The sequence below is a fragment of the Pristis pectinata genome, chromosome 10, assembly GCF_009764475.1.
Source record: "Pristis pectinata isolate sPriPec2 chromosome 10, sPriPec2.1.pri, whole genome shotgun sequence".
NCBI classification, from domain to species: Eukaryota; Metazoa; Chordata; class Chondrichthyes; order Rhinopristiformes; family Pristidae; genus Pristis; species Pristis pectinata.
Genome location: NC_067414.1, coordinates 28,954,168 through 28,971,495, shown reverse-complemented (window position 1 = coordinate 28,971,495; position 17,328 = coordinate 28,954,168). Strand labels below are relative to the sequence as shown.

General features: G+C 45.3%; 1 protein-coding gene across 1 annotated transcript in view; it reads left to right on the top strand.

Annotated features, from left to right (window-relative positions):
- Positions 1-17,328, top strand: part of rngtt (RNA guanylyltransferase and 5'-phosphatase) — a 240,263-nt gene that overhangs the window by 58,804 nt on the left and 164,131 nt on the right. The window contains exon 9 of the mRNA XM_052025136.1: positions 16,382-16,517. Within this exon, the coding sequence (XP_051881096.1) occupies positions 16,382-16,517 (136 nt within the window). The remainder of the gene's footprint in view (positions 1-16,381; positions 16,518-17,328) is intronic.

The following is a 17,328-nucleotide window of genomic DNA, read 5'->3' as shown; positions in this document are numbered from 1 at the left end:
ATCACTGACAATAGCGTCTCCCTTCCCGATGAGCTTAATGCATTCTATGCATGTTTTGAACAGAAGGGGATTGGTATGTCACCACCCACCTCGACAGCCTCCAATGCATCTGAACCCATAGTAACCATTGACGACATAAGATCAGTCTGCCAGAGATTGAACCCGCAGAAAGCATCTGGCCTGGATGGTGTCCCTGGCCATGTCCTTGGATTCTGTGCAGATCAGCTGGTGGGAGTATTTGCAGACATTTTTAACCTCTCCCTGCTTCGATCTGAGGTTCCCATCTGCTTTAAAAAGACCACTATTAACCCGGTACCTAAGAAAAACAAGGACATGTGCTTAATGACTACCGTCCAGTGTCTCTAATATCCACCATCATGAAGTGCTTTGAGAGGCTGGTCATGGCATGCATTAACTCCAGGCTCTCAGACAACCTCAAAGCACTGCAATTCGCCTAGCTGAAACAGGTCTACGGCAGATGCCATTTCCCTGGCCCTACTCTCATCTCTTGAGCATCTGGACAGTAAAGACACCTACGTTAGACTATCATTTATTGACTATAGCTCCACTTTCAATACTATAATTCAAAGCAAATTCTGAGACCTGGGACTTAACGCCTCCCTTTGCAACTGGATCCTTCCTTACCAACAGATCACAGTCAGTAAGGATAGGCAGCAGCACCTTCGCCATAATTATTCTCAACACCGGTGCCCCACAAGGCTGCGTCCTCAGCCCCCTTCTGTATTCCCTGTACACTCAAGACTGCGTAGCCAGATTCTGCTCTAAATCCATCTACAAGTTTGCAGATGGTACCACCGTATCACAATGAGTCAGAGTACAGGAAGGAGATAGACAGCTTAGTGACATGGTGTCATGACAATATCCTTTCCCTCAATGTCAGTAAAACAAAAGAGCTGGTCACTGACTTCAGGAACGGGGCGGTACACATGCTCCTGTCTACATTAATGGTGCCAAAGTCGAGAGGGTTGAGAGCTTCAAGTTCCCAGGAGTGAACATCACCAATAGCCTGCCCTGGTCCAACCATGTTGATGCCATGGCCAAGAAAGCTCACTAGCATCTCCACTTCCTCAAGGAGGCTAAAGAAATTTGGTATGTCGTCTTTGACACTCACCAACTTTTATCAATTCAGCATAGAATGCATTCTATTTGGATGCATCACAGCTTGGTATGGCAACTGCTCTGTCTGGGACTGCAAGAAACTGCAGAGAGTTGTGGACACAGCTCAGCACATCATGGAAACTAGCCTCCCCTCCATGGACTTTGTCTATACTTCTCGCTGCCTCAGTAAAGCAGCCAGCATAATCAAAGACCCCATCCACTCCGGACGTTCTGTCTCCTCCCTTCTCCCATCAGGCAGAAGATGCTAAAAGCTTGAAAGCACATACTACCAGGCCCAAGGACGGCTTGTATCCCAATGTTATAAGACTATTGAACGGTTCCCTAGTACGATAAGATGGACTCTTGACCTCACAGTCTACCTCGTTATGACCTTGCACCTCACTGTCTACATGCACTGCACTTTCTCTGTAACTGTAACACTTTATTCTGCACTTTGTTATTGTTTTGCCTCGTACTACCTCAATGCACTGTTGTAACGAATTGCTCTGTATGAACAGTTTGCAAGGCAAGTTTTTCCTCAGTACACGTGACAATAATAAACCAATTTACCAACACCCTGAAATTATGTAAAGTCTAAATGTTTCCATAAAGAAATTCAGGGTTTATGAAGCTGGGGCATTATTAATTTACTTGAATTGAAAATCTGCCTGCAACTATTCTTTTTATCCTTCTCTTGTCTGTAATGATGATGGTACTTTGAAAGGCAATGTGATCTCATAATTACACCACAGTGAGAATTGTGTTATCCAGACTTGCAATTAGCCATGAACCAAAGTAGACTGAATTAGGGTCAGATTATGTAAAGAAAGATTATGCATTAATCTTTCTAGCTCTGTGATATCAGATCTTTGCATTACAAAATCATTGAAAATAACAGATTGAAGCTTGTGGCACAAAATCATTTGGTTGAAGATGTGAAAGAAATATAATAAATTAATAGGCCTGTTAATTGCTGGGTTGTCATACAAGGTAGCATGGAGTTTAAATTAGGGTGAATCCAATTGGTTGAAGGCGCGAAACCTAATGTAGTGAGGAGTTAAAGAACTTATGGATACTCTGCATAATTGATTTATGTTTTTGTGTATATATTTTGGAGCGAATGTTCAGTGGAAAAATGTGGAAAATACTGTTGACCTTTCCACCAAATAGACTGAAATAAATAAAGCTTTTAATTTTTCCAGAACTTTATTCATCTTGAATGATACAAGGAACAAATATGCATTTAAAAAAAAATTGAGTTGAAACTTGACATTTTGGGTCAACTTAATCATAAGTGTTCTATCATCTTGGATTGTTAAGGTACAAAGACACAGCCAGTAAACACTTAATGGTAATAACTGTTGAAAGGAGGATAACTTGTTTTGCTTCATTGTCTCTGTGCATTCTTTGAATTTATGGTTTGTAAGCTTTTTGGAACTCATTTTCCTCACATTTCTCAGAAAAAGCCATCTGAAGAACTCTGTGCTGATTCTGATTGTGCCTGAGGCTGTATTGTCTTGAACAATCAGATGTCCAAGGAGGCAGAGGTTTATAAAATGGGAAGTGTTTCAGATGAAAAGTTAGATGTGAACTCTGGTTCAAGCTTGAATATTTAGTGGAGTGCTGTCAGATTTGCAGTCCCGATGTACTGGCAATAACTTCATTATTATAGTAAATTGTGTCTGCTCAAGAACACAACTGAAATAAGGAGTGCACAATGTACTTTGGTCACAACTGTGCCAGTGAAATTAGCAAGTGGTGTATTGTCTGCCCATGACAGGAAAAGAGGCTACATGGGTAATTGAAGTATGGTTTCTGTAAATCACCTTAAATGGTACTTTATATACTCATTTCCAGAACTTTGTTCTTGCTGTGTATAATAACCTGAAAGATTAAATAGCTTAATATTATTATAACTTAACAACTTGGTGAAAGTGCCTCAGCCAGGGATGCCAATCAGTATTTTTGTTTTGCGCTTACTAACTAATCTGGCACTTAGTTCAATTTACTGACTACAAGTTTGATTTAGTACCTAAAGTGATTCTGGAGGTTGGGTATTATTGAATAAACTTCTGTGATGGGTGTTTCATGCTTTAATTTGGGTTGCTTTGGCTTGCAGATTGTAACGAAGCACTCTGTGCAACTGAAACTGAGTTTGAGAGAGAAGCTAAAATCAGGTGTATCTGTATTACAGTTGAGACTACAAAGGCATGAGGGAGGAGCTGGCCAAAGTTGATTGGAAGGGAACCCTAACAGGGATGATAGTAGAGCAGCAATGGCAGTTTCTGGGACTAATTTGAAAGACGCAGGATCATTTCATCCCAAAGAAGAAGCAGCATTCTAAAGGGAGGATGAGGCAACTGTAGCTTACAAGGGAAGTCAAAGACAGCATAAAAGCAAAAGAGAGGGCATACAAAGTTGTAAAAATTAGTGGGAAGCTTAGAGGACTGGGAAGCTTTTATTTAAAAAAAACAACAGAAGGCAACTAAAAATAGCAATAAGGGGAGAAAAGGTGAAATGTGAATGTAAGCTAGCCAATAATATAAAAGAGGATGCCAAAAGTTTTTTCAGATATATAAAAAATTAAAAGAAAGGCAAGTGTGGATATTCGACTGCTGGAAAATGATGCTGGAGAAGTAGTAATAGGGAAGAAAGAAATGACGGATGAACTGAATAAGTATTTTATGTCATCACTGTGGAAGACACCAGCACCATGCTAGAACTACGAGAGAGTCAGGGGGCAGAAGTGAGTGTAGTCACTATTACTAAGGAAAAGGTGCTTGGGAAGCTGAAAGGGCTGAAGGTGGATGTCACCTGGACTGGATGGACGACACCTTAGGGTTCTGTAAGAGGTAGCTGAAGAGATTGTGGAAGCATTAGTAGTGATCTTTCAAGAATCACTAGGGACAGGAATAGTTCCAGAGGACTGGAAAATTACAAATGTCACTCCACTCTTTAAGAAAGGAGGGAGGCAAAAGACAGGAAATTATAGGCCGGTTAACCTGACTTCAGTGGTTGGTAAGATTTTAGAACTCATTATTAAGGATGAGGTTTCAGGGTACTTGGAAGCACATGATAAAATAAGCCAAAGTCAGCATGGTTTCCTTAGGGCAGATCTTGCCTGACAAATCTATTGGAATTCTTTTGAGGAAGTGACAAGCATGATAGACAAAGGACAGTCAGTGGATGTTGTTTACTTGGATTTTCAGAAGGCCTTTGACAAGGTGCCGCACATGAAGTTGCTAAACAAGACAGGAGTTCATGGTATTAAAGGAAAGGTGTTAGCATGGATAGAAGATTGGCTGACTTGGCAGAAGGCAAAGAATGGGAGTTAAAGGGGCCTTTTCTGGTTGGCTGCCGGTGACTAGTGGTGTTCCTCAGGGGTGGGTGTTGGGTCTGCTATTTTTCATGTTGTATGTTAATGATCACGATTATGGAATTGATGGTTTTGTGGCCAAGTTTGCGGATGAAACAGGTAGGTGGAGGGGCAGGTAGTGTTGAGGAAGCAGGAGTCTACGGAGGGAATTGGACAGGTTGGGAGAATGGGCAAAGAAGTGGCAGATGGAATAGTGTAGGGAAGGGTATGGTCATGCACTTTGATGGAAGGAATAAAGTTGTAGATTATTTTCTAAATGGGGAGTGAATTCAGAAATTGGAGGTGCAAAGGGACTTGGGAGTCCCAGTGTAGAATTCCCTAAAGGTTAACTTGCAGTTTGAGTCGGTAGTAATGAAGGCAAATACAATGTTAGCATTCATTTCAAGAGGACTAGAATATAAAAGCAAGGATGTAATGCTGAGGCTTTATAAGGTGTTGGTCAAACCACATTTGGTGTATTGTGAGCAGTTTTGGGCCCCATATCTCAGGAAGGACTTGCTTGCATTGGAGTGGGTCCAGAGGAGGTTTACGAGAATGATCCTGGCAGTGAAAGGGTTAACATATGAGGAGCGTTTGATGGCTCTGGGCCTGTACTTGCTGGAGTTTAGAAGGATGAGGGGGGATCTTATTGGAATCTACTGAATATGGAAAAGCCTGGATAGAGTGGATGGGGAGAGGATGTTTCTAGTCGTGGGAGAGCCTAGGACCAGAGGGCACAGCCTCAGAATAAAAGCAAGTGCCTTTAGAACCAAGAGGAGGAGGAAGTTCTTTAGGTAGAGGGTGGTGAATCTGTGGAATACATTGCCACAGAAGGCTATGGAGGCCAAATCATTGGGTATAATTAAAGCAGAGGTTGATAGGTTCTTGATTAGTAAGGGTGTCGAAGGTTATGGGGAGAAGGCAGGAGAATGGGGTTGAATGAGAAAAATAAATCAGCCATGATTGAATGGTGGAGCAGACTCGAAGGGCCGAATGGCCTAATTATGCTCCTATGTAATATGGTTTTATGAAACTTTAGAGGAGCCGAAAGCTAGCCATCAGTATTTTGGCTTTAGGAAATCTGGTCTTTGAGCAGGTCGTGTTCATTCAATAGAGGCACAATATTTGACTATATCCTATGTCCTTGATAAAACCTGAAGAATGTTTGCAAGGCAACTTTACTATTGAAAAGGCGATGTATTATCAAGGATATGTGAATGAAAATCAGAAGAACTGCTGGAAGTCTGAAATAAAAATAAAAAATACTGGAAACACTAAGCATGTCAGGCAGCAACTGTGGAAAAAGGAAAAAGAGTTACTGTTTCTGGTTGAAGGCCATATGCTAGAACTGGGAAAGTGGGGGAAAAAAAAAAGTTTTCAAGTTGCAGGAAAGGAGGGAGAGATGGAGCAGACAAAGGGAATATCTCTAATACAATATGTCAGGTGTTGCTATGGGGATAACTTGTAGAGGTCATACCTCTGCAGTGACCTTTGAAACTGGAAGAGCATATAGAAACATAGAAAACCTACAGCACAATTCAGGCCCTTCGGCCCACAAAGCTGTGCGAACATGTCCCTACCGTAGAAATTACTAGGCTTACCCATTGCCCTCTATTTTTATAGAAACTTATAGCACATGTTCTCTGACTGATATTAAAATAGTTGGGCTTGGAATGCTGAGCTATGTTACCAAATTGGTAGGATTTGAAGAGATGTACTGCTCCAGTTTGATCACATCTTGAGCATTACAATCTATGCTGATCATCAAGTTACAATACAATTCATGAAAATATATAGACCAGTTATGCGGAAAGTCTTGCAGTTTAGCTTTGAAATTGGATGCTCAGAATCTTTTTGAGGAATGTGAATTGCTAAATTCAACAGAAAAGATTAATATCAGATATGATTTCAAATTAAAATACAACTCCAGGACTAGGGCAGATAACATGGTGAGTAAAAGCTGGAGTGGACTATTTGGTAAAGAAGAGCAGGCAAACTCAATGGAGGAGATGCTGTAATACTGGAACTTTAAGTCCCTGTAGAATAATATGGTAAATGGCATGCTTGAATTGTCATTGTGATACTAGATACTGATATTCAGTAGGTCAAATATTGCACTAATTTTACAGCTGATTCTTTTTAATCATTAAAACAGTTATTTATTTTTAATCTATCCCTCTCACCTATTACTATCTGTCCCCTGTTCCTCAGCCATATTTGCTCTCCCTCAACAGCTTGAACTATTTCCCAACAGAGTGGTGTGTTTATGTCATTTGATTTCTGGTCTATAATCAAGGCCTGACTCATGCGTATGCCCTTTTCCTCCTCCATTCACTCTTTCTGCCAATGACACTGATGAGCTAAGAAACCTGCCACGTGTGAAACTGCAGGGTGTTGGTACACTGAGGCACAGCATGACTATGACACCTAAATTGTCAATCACTACTAATCCTCAGATGTTTCAAGTTTATCTCATTAGTTGATCAGAAATCAAATGCTGTTTCCTCTGACCACCACCCTTCTATATAAGCCATCAGTTCTCTGCAAACACAATAATATGAGATTTATTTGCATGCACATTCTTGGCTATCTGCACACTTAATTGACTTAGCTACTTATTTAAAAAGTTGTAAGTAATACTGCTAAAATCTGAGCAGTACAAATTTCTTAAATGGACTGTCTTCATCAAGTACCATGATCTTTTCCAGAGTGAGCAAATTCAACTGACAAAAAATTTGCAAAATAAGTGCAGTTAACTTTTTTTGTATATTTATTATGTATATCTTTTCACTTGAATTTGTGTGTAATCCGAATATGTGGGGTAAGTAGTTCCCTTTTCTTTCTTTGCTGGCATAATTCAACTAATTCCATTCGCTTGGTCATTTCACTTAGGATCCTTATTTAAAATACTTCTCAACGCTAGTTGTGTAAATGTTAAAAAAAAGGTAGTGTTCTTCTTTCATTTTAGAAGTGAAGTATAAAGTCTAGCAAGTTATTAGTGACTTCTGCAATTATTTTAATACAAGGTTACAAAATGACAATATATAATTTAGAATAAAATCAACAGGTAGATCAGTGAGATCATTTTCGCATTTCTGAAAATGTTGTTTTTTCTGCAACAGAACAGATTATCCTGATTTGGAAATATAGCACTGCTGCTTCATTACTGGGTCTAAATCCTGGAAGTGACTTCCCAATGACTGTGGGAGTATTTTGCTGCTGCTTTGATTATTTTTGAAATGTGGCATAGCTGCATTTACTGCACTTTCCTGGTAGTCCTGAGAGGGATGTTGGTGTTCTTTCAGAAAGCCAAAAAAAAACCCACTGCCGATGCTGGAAATCTGAAATAAAGACATAATGCCAGAAACACTCAGCAGGTCAGGTCGCACATGTGGAAAGAGAAACGGAGTTAAGGTTTCAGGTCAAAGGCTCTTTGTTAGAACTTGGAAGAAGAGAATATAAGTTGGTTTTAAGGTGCAGGGAGAATGGGGGTGGGATGGATAGAACAAAGGGAATATCTCTGATAGTGTGAGGCCACGGTAACCCTGGGGATAAGCTGTAACCATGGGAGTTAATAGGGGCAGTTAGAGTGAGAGAACAGAGTTCTTTGTTAAAAGCTATGAAATAAGGACACTTGGAGAGTGAGAACACAAAGGGATGTATAAATTGCAAAATGCAGGATATACCCAGCAGTTCAAACTGTGCTAGTGGAAATGGGAAAAACTGAGCCAGTATCACAGATGAATGGACCATCTACTAGAGATTGAGAAAGCAAGTTACCTGAAGTAGAATTCAGTAATGAGTCCAGAAGGTTGCATTGTGCCCAGAAAGAAGATGAGGTGCTGTTGTCAAGCGTAGGTTGGGCCTCAGTATAACTGTATAGGAGGCTACAGAGGGAGAGATTAGAGTGGGATTGCGAATTAAAGTGGCAGGCAACAGGAAGCTCAGAATTGTCCTTGTAGATTGAATGCAGGTGCTTTTCAAAACAATGACCCAGTCTGTGCCTGGCTTTTCCAATGTAGAGGAGACCATGTGAACACTTGGAAAAGTGCAAGTGAATGGCTGTTGCATCTGGAAAGTGTGTTTGGGTCCCTGGCTGGTGGGAGGTGAAAGGAAAGTGCCATAGAAAAGGGGATGGTTGGTGGGAGTGGAAGAGGGTCATGAGGGTCCCTTCAAAATGCTCAAAGGGGAGGAGAAGGTGTGAATAGTGGTGGAATTCTGATGAAGGTGGCAGAAATTGTGAAGGAATCAAGGTACTCCCACAGTATTATAGGTTAAGCAGTGATATATTTCCAAATCAGTATAGTGTGCAACTTAAAGGGAACCTGCAGATGGTGATGTTAATATGCACCAATTGCCCTTGAACTTCTTAGTGGTAACTTTGGGAAGTGCTGTTGGAGTGTCCTGGGTAAGTAACTGCAGTGCATTTTGTGTATGCTACACATTGCAGTTGATATTTAGGGTATTTGATGGGGTGCTAATCAAGTGGGCTGCTTTGTCCTGGATGGTACTGAGCTTCTGGTTGGAGCTGCAGTCATCCAGGCCAAGTGTGGAGTTATTCCATCACACTTCTCTCTTGTGGCTTGTAGATATGGGCAAGTCTTTGGGATGTCAGGAGCAGGACAGCCAACCTTTGAACTGCTCTTGTAATCCTGGGATTTATGGGCTGGTCTAGTTGAGTGTCTGCTCAGTGGTGACCTCCAGGGTGTTGACGATGGGAAACTTGGTGATGGTACTGCCATTAAAAGTCGTGTGCTAGCAAGGTATGACTCCAACTATTTTGTGCAAAGTTTCTTTGCTTCAATTTTTTTAAACATTTGGATTGATGTTATCTTGCCAGTACAGCATTTGCTCAGTATCTGCATTTTGTAATATTTTGAACTTTTTTGTACATTACAAAAAAAAGAAAACTGTGAAAGTTGATGTAGTTTATTGAATGCAAAATGTAATCCAATTCAAGTTAGACTTTATTTTCATTTTACAGTTTTTCGGCATCATTGTTAAATGCTTTTATGCCTCATCATTTCCTTGAAAATGGAGCCAAAGAAACTGATGCTCTTTGAAAGGATGCAATCTGACTAATGGATCCATTTTTGTATTTGAACGATCTGTGTACTACAAATACGAAACTTATAGTTGGCACAATATGGATTTCAATCCTGCCCACAGGAACTTAGTTATCATCAGAACTCATCAGAAGTTATTCTGTGTATTATAAATATTTTTGTTTTTCAAATTGTTACTTTCTTAACGATTTCTTAAAATGTGAAGCTGAAATATTCAGAATTTATATCTTGGCGATTCTGTTTTAATGCATTAAAGCATGAATAACTGTCACTAAACCAAAAGTTGTACATTTGTTTTCATAAATTGTCTTTTGTGGCGACTCACCGTCTAGTCGGGCGAACCGGCTCGGCAGTCGGGTCGCGCGGCGTCGGAGCGACGAGGCCCAAGATGGCGGCGGGCCTCGTCTTTCCGAGCGACGGGGAGAACCCGCGCGCGGGAAAGTCCTGATGACGTAGGACTTACGTCATTGCCGGTTTTTTTGGGCGGGAGTTTTTCTCCCTTAAAGGGCCCGCACAAGGCGGGAAAATAAACCAGTTCTGTTTGGCAATCCTCCGAGTAGAGTCTTGTTTTATTCCGCGGTAGCAACCGCTACATTGGTGACCCCGACGGTCCAAACGGCTTTTGGACCCGCGAAATGGATGACAGCGCAGCAGCCAACGCAGTGGCCCTCAAGCTGCCCACCTTTTGGACACTTCGGCCCAGCGTCTGGTTTGACCAGGCCGAAGCGCAATTCCACCTTCGGCAGATCACCTCCGACTCCACGAAGTACTACCATGTGGTTAGCTCTCTGGACCAGGAGACAGCCGCCCAGGTTGGAGACTTCACCCAGTCGCCTCCGGAGGAAGATAAGTACCCGGCTTTCAAAGATCTTTTGATCCGGACCTTCGGCCTCTCCCGCCGTGAGCGCGCCGCCCGCCTGCTTCATCTGGATGGCCTGGGGGACAGATCCCCATCCGCCCTAATGAATGAGATGCTGGCATTGGCCGAGGGACACAAGCCATGCCTGATGTTCGAACAGGCCTTCCTCGAACAGCTCCCCGATGACATCCACTTGTTGTTAGCTGACGCCGACTTCAGCAACCCCCGTGAGGTGGCCGCCCGGGCAGATGTCCTGTGGAGGGCCAAGCGCGAGAGCGGTTCGTCCGTCAGTCAAATCACCAGGCTGCGAGCCCAATGCCTGCCTCGCCCGGCCCCAGCAACCGAGCAGCCACGCCCCAGGAACGCGGACGACGACACGGGTGACCAGCTGTGCTTCTACCATCAGAGGTGGGGTGCGGAGGCCCGTCGATGCCGCCCACCCTGCAAGTTTCAGGGAAACGCCAGGGCCAGCCGCCGCTGATGGCTACGGCGGCTGGCCGCCGACAGAGCCTCCTCTTCGTTCGGGACAAGAAATCTGGACGGCATTTCCTCGTTGATACTGGAGCGGAGGTCAGTATTTTGCCCCCGACAGGCTGCGACACTCGTGACAGGCCACCAGGTCCTCTACTCAATGCCGCCAACGGTACAACGATACGGTCTTTCGGCACCCGTACGCTTCAATTACACTTTGGCGGCAGCCGTTTTACCTGGACCTTTACCCTTGCCACCGTCGCCCGACCACTCCTAGGAGCCGATTTCCTTCGGGCCCACAACCTGTTAGTCGACCTGCGAAGGAAGCGGTTAGTCCACTCTAGCACTCTCCGGACCTATCCCCTGGGAGAAATCAGCCCACCAGCCCCGTGCCTGGACTCCATTACCCTTTCTGGCGACGATTTCGCCAAGCTCCTAGCCGAATTCCCATCGATTTTGGCACCTTCGTTTACAAATTCTCGGCCCACACATGGGGTACGACACCACATCATTACCACAGGGCCACCCCTTCATGCCCGAGCACGACGATTACCTCCAGACAAGCTCCGCCTGGCAAAGGAAGAGTTCCATCACATGGAGGAGCTGGGGATTGTTCGCAGGTCAGACAGCCCCTGGGCCTCCCCCCTGCACATGGTCCCCAAAGCCACCGGAGGGTGGAGGCCCTGCGGCGACTACCGCAGGCTGAATGACGCCACCACCCCGGACCGCTATCCCATCCCTCACATCCAGGACTTCGCAGCGAACTTACACGGGGCCCGCATCTTTTCCAAAGTGGACCTCGTTAGGGGATACCACCAAATCCCGGTCCATCCGGATGACGTCCCCAAAACTGCGATTATCACCCCATTCGGCCTGTTCGAATTCCTTCGGATGCCGTTCGGCCTTAAGAACGCCGCGCAGACCTTCCAGCGGCTGATGGACGCGGTAGGCCAAGACCTGGACTTCGTGTTCATTTACTTGGACGACATACTGATCGCCAGCCGTAACCGCCAGGAACACCTTTCCCACCTCCGCCAGCTGTATTCCCGCCTCCGCGATTTCGGCCTCACGATTAACCCGTCCAAGTGCCAATTCGGACTTGACTCTATCGATTTCCTCGGCCACAAAATCACCAGCGACGGGGCAACACCCCTACCTGCCAAGGTGGATGCTATCCGCCATTTTGCCCGCCCCGACACAGTCAAAGGCCTACAGGAATTCCTTGGGATGGTCAACTTTTACCATCGTTTCATCCCTGCAGCAGCCCGTATCATGCGCCCTCTGTTCTCGCTGCTGGCTGGTAAGGGCAAGGACATCACCTGGACTGACGAGGCTGCGGCTGCTTTCGTTAAGGCCAAAGACGCCCTGGCAGACGCCACGATGCTGGTACACCCTAGGACTGACGTCCCGACTGCCCTCACGGTAGACGCGTCCAACACCGCGGTGGGTGGGGTACTGGAACAGCTACTCGAAGGCCGCTGGCAACCCTTGGCATTTTTCAGCAAACACCTTAGACCGCCCGAACTGAAGTACAGCGCTTTTGATTGGGAACTTCTAGCGCTGTATCTGGCGGTCCGGCATTTCCGATACTTTCTAGAAGGCAGGCCTTTCACCGCTTTCACCGATCATAAGCCTCTGTCCTTTGCCTTCTCCAAAGTCTCCGATCCCTGGTCAGCTCGTCAGCAGAGACATTTATCCTACATTTCCGAGTTCACAACTGACATCCAACATGTCTCCGGAAAGGATAATGTTGTTGCTGATGCACTTTCCAGACCAACCATCCACAACCTATCCTTGGGTGTCGACTACACGGCCCTGGCTGACGCACAGCAAGCCGACGACGAACTGCCCAGCTACAGAACCGCAGTCTCGGGTCTGCAGCTCTGAGATTTCTTGGTTGGTCCAGGTCAGCGGACCCTACTTTGCGACGTTGCGACTGGTCAGCCCCGCCCTATTGTCCCTGCAGCCTGGCGGAGACGCGTTTTTGACTCGGTACATGGGTTGGCGCACCCGTCCATCAGATCTACTGTCCGACTGGTCGCCAGCAAGTTTGTCTGGCATGGCCTGCGCAAACAGGTCAGTGAGTGGGCCAGGACTTGTCTGCACTGCCAGACGTCAAAAATCCAGCGACACACCAAGGTCCCACCACAGCAGTTCGAGCCTACCCGTAGGAGGTTCGACCACATACACGTCGACCTCGTGGGCCCTCTGCCGGTTTCAAGAGGAGCCCGGTACCTCCTTACCATCGTGGACCGGTTCATGAGGTGGCCTGAGGCAACCCCCCCGACTGACATCACAACTGATTCCTGCGCCCGAGCGCTGCTCACAACTTGGGTCTCACGTTTTGGCGTTCCGGCCCACATCACTTCAGACAGAGGCACCCAATTCACTTCCAGTCTCTGGGCTGCATTAGCGAACCTGCTAGGGACGCAGCTGCACACCACCACGGCCTACCATCCTCAATCAAACGGGTTGGTGGAACGTTTTCACCGCCATCTAAAATCGGCCTTGATGGCCCGCCTGAAGGGTCCTAACTGGGTTGACGAGCTGCCTTGGGTCCTGCTCGGCATACGCACTGCCCCCAAAGAAGACCTCCGCACTTCGTCAGCTGAGCTTGTATACGGGGCGCCACTAGTTGTCCCCGGGGATTTCATACCTGCCCTTCAGGACCAAGGGGAACAACCCCCAGCAGTTCTACAAAGACTGCGCGAGAAGCTCGGCGCCTTGGCCCCGATTCCCACCTCATGGCACGGTCAAGCCCCATCCTGCCAGCCCAAGGAACTACGGGACTGTAAGTTTGTTTTCGTTCGCAGGGGCACACCTCGGGCGCCATTGCAACGACCATATGAGGGACCGTTCCGAGTCATACGGAATAACGGATCCACTTTTATTTTGGACATTGGAGGCAGGGAACAGGTTTTCACGGCGGACCGCCTCAAACCGGCCCATTTGGATCTGCAACAGCCTGTCGAGGTTGCCACGCCACGACGCAGAGGCCGCCCCCCTAAGCGGCAGCTGGCACAGCCCACGGACCTTGGGGACTGTCTCGCTGGTTCTGGGGGGGGTTGTGTGGCGACTCACCGTCTAGTCGGGCGAACAGGCTCGGCAGTCGGGTCGCGCGGCGTCGGAGCGATGAGGCCCAAGATGGCGGCGGGCCTCGTCTTTCCGAGCGACGGGGAGAACCTGTGCGCGGGAAAGTCCTGATGACGTAGGACTTACGTCATTGCCGGTTTTTTTGGGCGGGAGTTTTTCTCCCTTAAAGGGCCCGCACAAGGCGGGAAAATAAACCAGTTCTGTTTGGCAATCCTCCGAGTAGAGTCTTGTTTTATTCCGCGGTAGCAACCACTACACTTTAATTATAAAGCACTCGGACATAATTGACAAATGGATGAGCTTCAAGGCAAAGTGATGTATATAGCTGGTGTGACCAAAAGACCCTGGAATAAAATGATTAGTGACAGAGTGGATAAAAATTTGGTTTATAGAGTTGTACGGCACAGAAACAGGCCCTAGGCCCAACTCATCCATGCCAACCAAGATGCCTACCTGAGCTAGTCCCATTTACCTGTGTGTGGCTCATATCTCTCTAAACCTTTCCTATTCATGTACCCGTATACATGTCTTTACGCATTGTAATTGTACTTGCCTCTATCACTTACCCTGGCAGCTTATTCCATATACCCCCTATCCTCTGTGTGGAAATAGTTGCTCCGCAGGTCCCCTTTAAATCTTTCCCCTCTCGGGTTTTAGACTCCCCTACCCCTCGGGTTTTAGACTCCCCTACCCCTGGGGAAAAAGAAATTGTGATCATTCACCCCTCATAATTTTAGAGACCTCCTATAAGGTCACCCCTCAGCCTCCTCGGCTCCAGCGAAAAAAGCCCCAGCCTATCCTGCCTCTCCTTATAAACTCAAGCCCACCAGCCCTGATATTTCAGATTGGAGAATAGTGGAAAAATTGGTGTTTCCAGAGCTCAGTGCCAGGGCTGCTGCTTTTTCTGATTCCATTGTTTGTGGATGTGCAGGGTAAAATTTTAAGATTTGCAGAGGACCACAAATTTGGATGTGTGGTAAATCGTGAAGAGGATAGTCATAGATTGTAGAAGGATGTAGTCTAGCACAATGAGCAGACAAGTGGCAGATTAAATTGAATCTGAAGTGTGAAATTGTACCTCTTGGCAAAAGAAGAGAGGTGCAGGAACAGATGCACCTGGATGATTCTTGTTGTATGTTGAGTTTGAAGAATGCGTGAAGAAATGGAAGAGGTCTTGAAGAAATGTTATGGTCTAAGGCACATGCACTTTTGGGTAAAAGGAGGCGCATCAGAGGGCAATTGAATTATTGCAAGTACTGAGCATTAATCTAATGAATAGTCAAATCTCAATTACAGCCTGACATTTCAGCAGCTACATTGATTAAAGACAGATGGTTGTTTACCACATCTTGGCCAAATCATTTTCAATGCAGGATTAGAACTGGTGAACAGATGATTTTTTTTATTTTCACTGGCTTTAGCCTTGCAGCCTCTCCTCCTCCACATAGTGTTTTGCACACAGAATAAGCCAATGTCCAGTGCCTTCACTTTCTGCAATCATTTTATAGATTCCAGGATTGTGGCCTATTTGGCTTATTTTATCTCCACCCATGGGCTCAGGAAATAATCAGTCTTTGTTACTTACATGTATACGGTAGGTTTTTCTACTTGTTATTATAAGTTTAGTCTGATTAAGACCCTTGGGCTGTCTATCTCACCTATACTTATTTTTCCCTCGCTGCACTTCTAATTACCTGAAATTCCATGGATATGTTTGCAGATGAGACCATATAGTTAGTGGTATGAATCAGTCTTGGCTTGAGCAACAAGAGTTCTCTGTTTGTTGTAGAGACCCACCCAGCCTTCTGAGCAAACATAATGAGTACAAGGGATGGTATTCATCAGCACAGGGTTCCACTGAGTTGAGTTAACGTAAGGTTCCAATAATGAGTTTAGCTGCTTGCCATTCAGTTTTGTATGGTGGTAGCGAGTGCACGAGAAGACAGGAGTGTATAAAAGTGCACTTAACCAATATAAATCTTTCTGTTCATCGATGGATTTCAATTTTGGGATTGGACAAAATGCCCTTTTGAAGAATTGCATCTGGTCTACTTGAGAGGAAATTGATAATATCATCATTATCTATCTAGCTTCTGTAAGGATTTAGTATGCAAGACACTGACGGCTTGTAAAAGTGATTATCTATATGCGGGTAAGCGGGCAGCAATTAATATAGGAGTCCTTTACACCAATTCACTTAATTACACATGCCAATGCAAAGGAAATCTATTAGGATGTAGAAATTTGTTTAGTTGTGCACGTTTTTGGTTTAAAACGCCCAAACCACTGATTAGAAAGCTAAGTTTGTATTACAGTGTTGCGATTTGTTGTAGTTTCATTTCCCAGTTTTGCAAAGTCCTGTAAGTGTTTTTTTGAAGCATATTGGTGATAGTATTTGAAATTTTTGTTTTGCTTCAGGTATATGATGCTCATTGATGGCAAGAATGAAGTATACATGATTGACCGAGACTGTTCAGTCTTTCATGTGGCAAACCTTGAGTTTCCTCTTCGGAAGGATCTTCGAATTCATCTGAGTAACACCTTATTGGATGGGGTAAGAAAGCTTTTGTAAGTGACTGTTTTGGGGCAAAGAAAACATATGTCGGATTTCTCTTCAATGCAATTGAGCAAAAATAGATATTGCTGAAACTTTACTTTTAAAGTGTGGTTCTTATTGTGATGTGGAAGGAGGCTTTCTGAGTTTAGCTGAGTGATAATGGCAGCTGAGTGAAAGGCTCCTGCAGTAGGAATCTGTCCCATTGTCTGGGAAATTGAGTGCTGGGATCTGTGGACCCAATCACATAGCTCTAGCTAACAGCGGTCTGTCGATGTCAGGCAACACTGAGCAGGCAGCTGGCTGAAAAGCCTTCCTGATTTTTTTTCCAGGAGAGGACTGCCCTTCTCCAGCCCACAAGCTTTGAATGGTGGCTGCTGGGACTGGGGGCAGGGGAAGGGTGATCAACCATCCAGTTGTGGCGCTGAAGAGGGTGAGTGGAAGCTATTGATGGGTGGCTTCATCCTTCGAGAGTGGGCAGTGCTGAGGGTGTGGGAAGGGGGTGAAGTTGGTCTAGGGTGGGGGCATGAGGGTTTGCGCAGATCATATCTCTGCCCATATGTGTTGCCATAATGTATCTGTATGTGGGTGTGTATAGGTTCAGCCACAGCCATCTTCTGTTCCTCCTGAACTGGAGTGGAAGCCACTTATCCTCAGTCTGGAGGGATTGCCAAAGAAAAGGGAAAGGAGATGTGGGAATGTGTTCCCACAAATAGCATGATAATACAATCTATTTTGGGGATGTTGGTTAAGAGATAAGTAATGACCAGTATGCAGAGAACTGTACTGCTTACCTTCATATACTGTCATG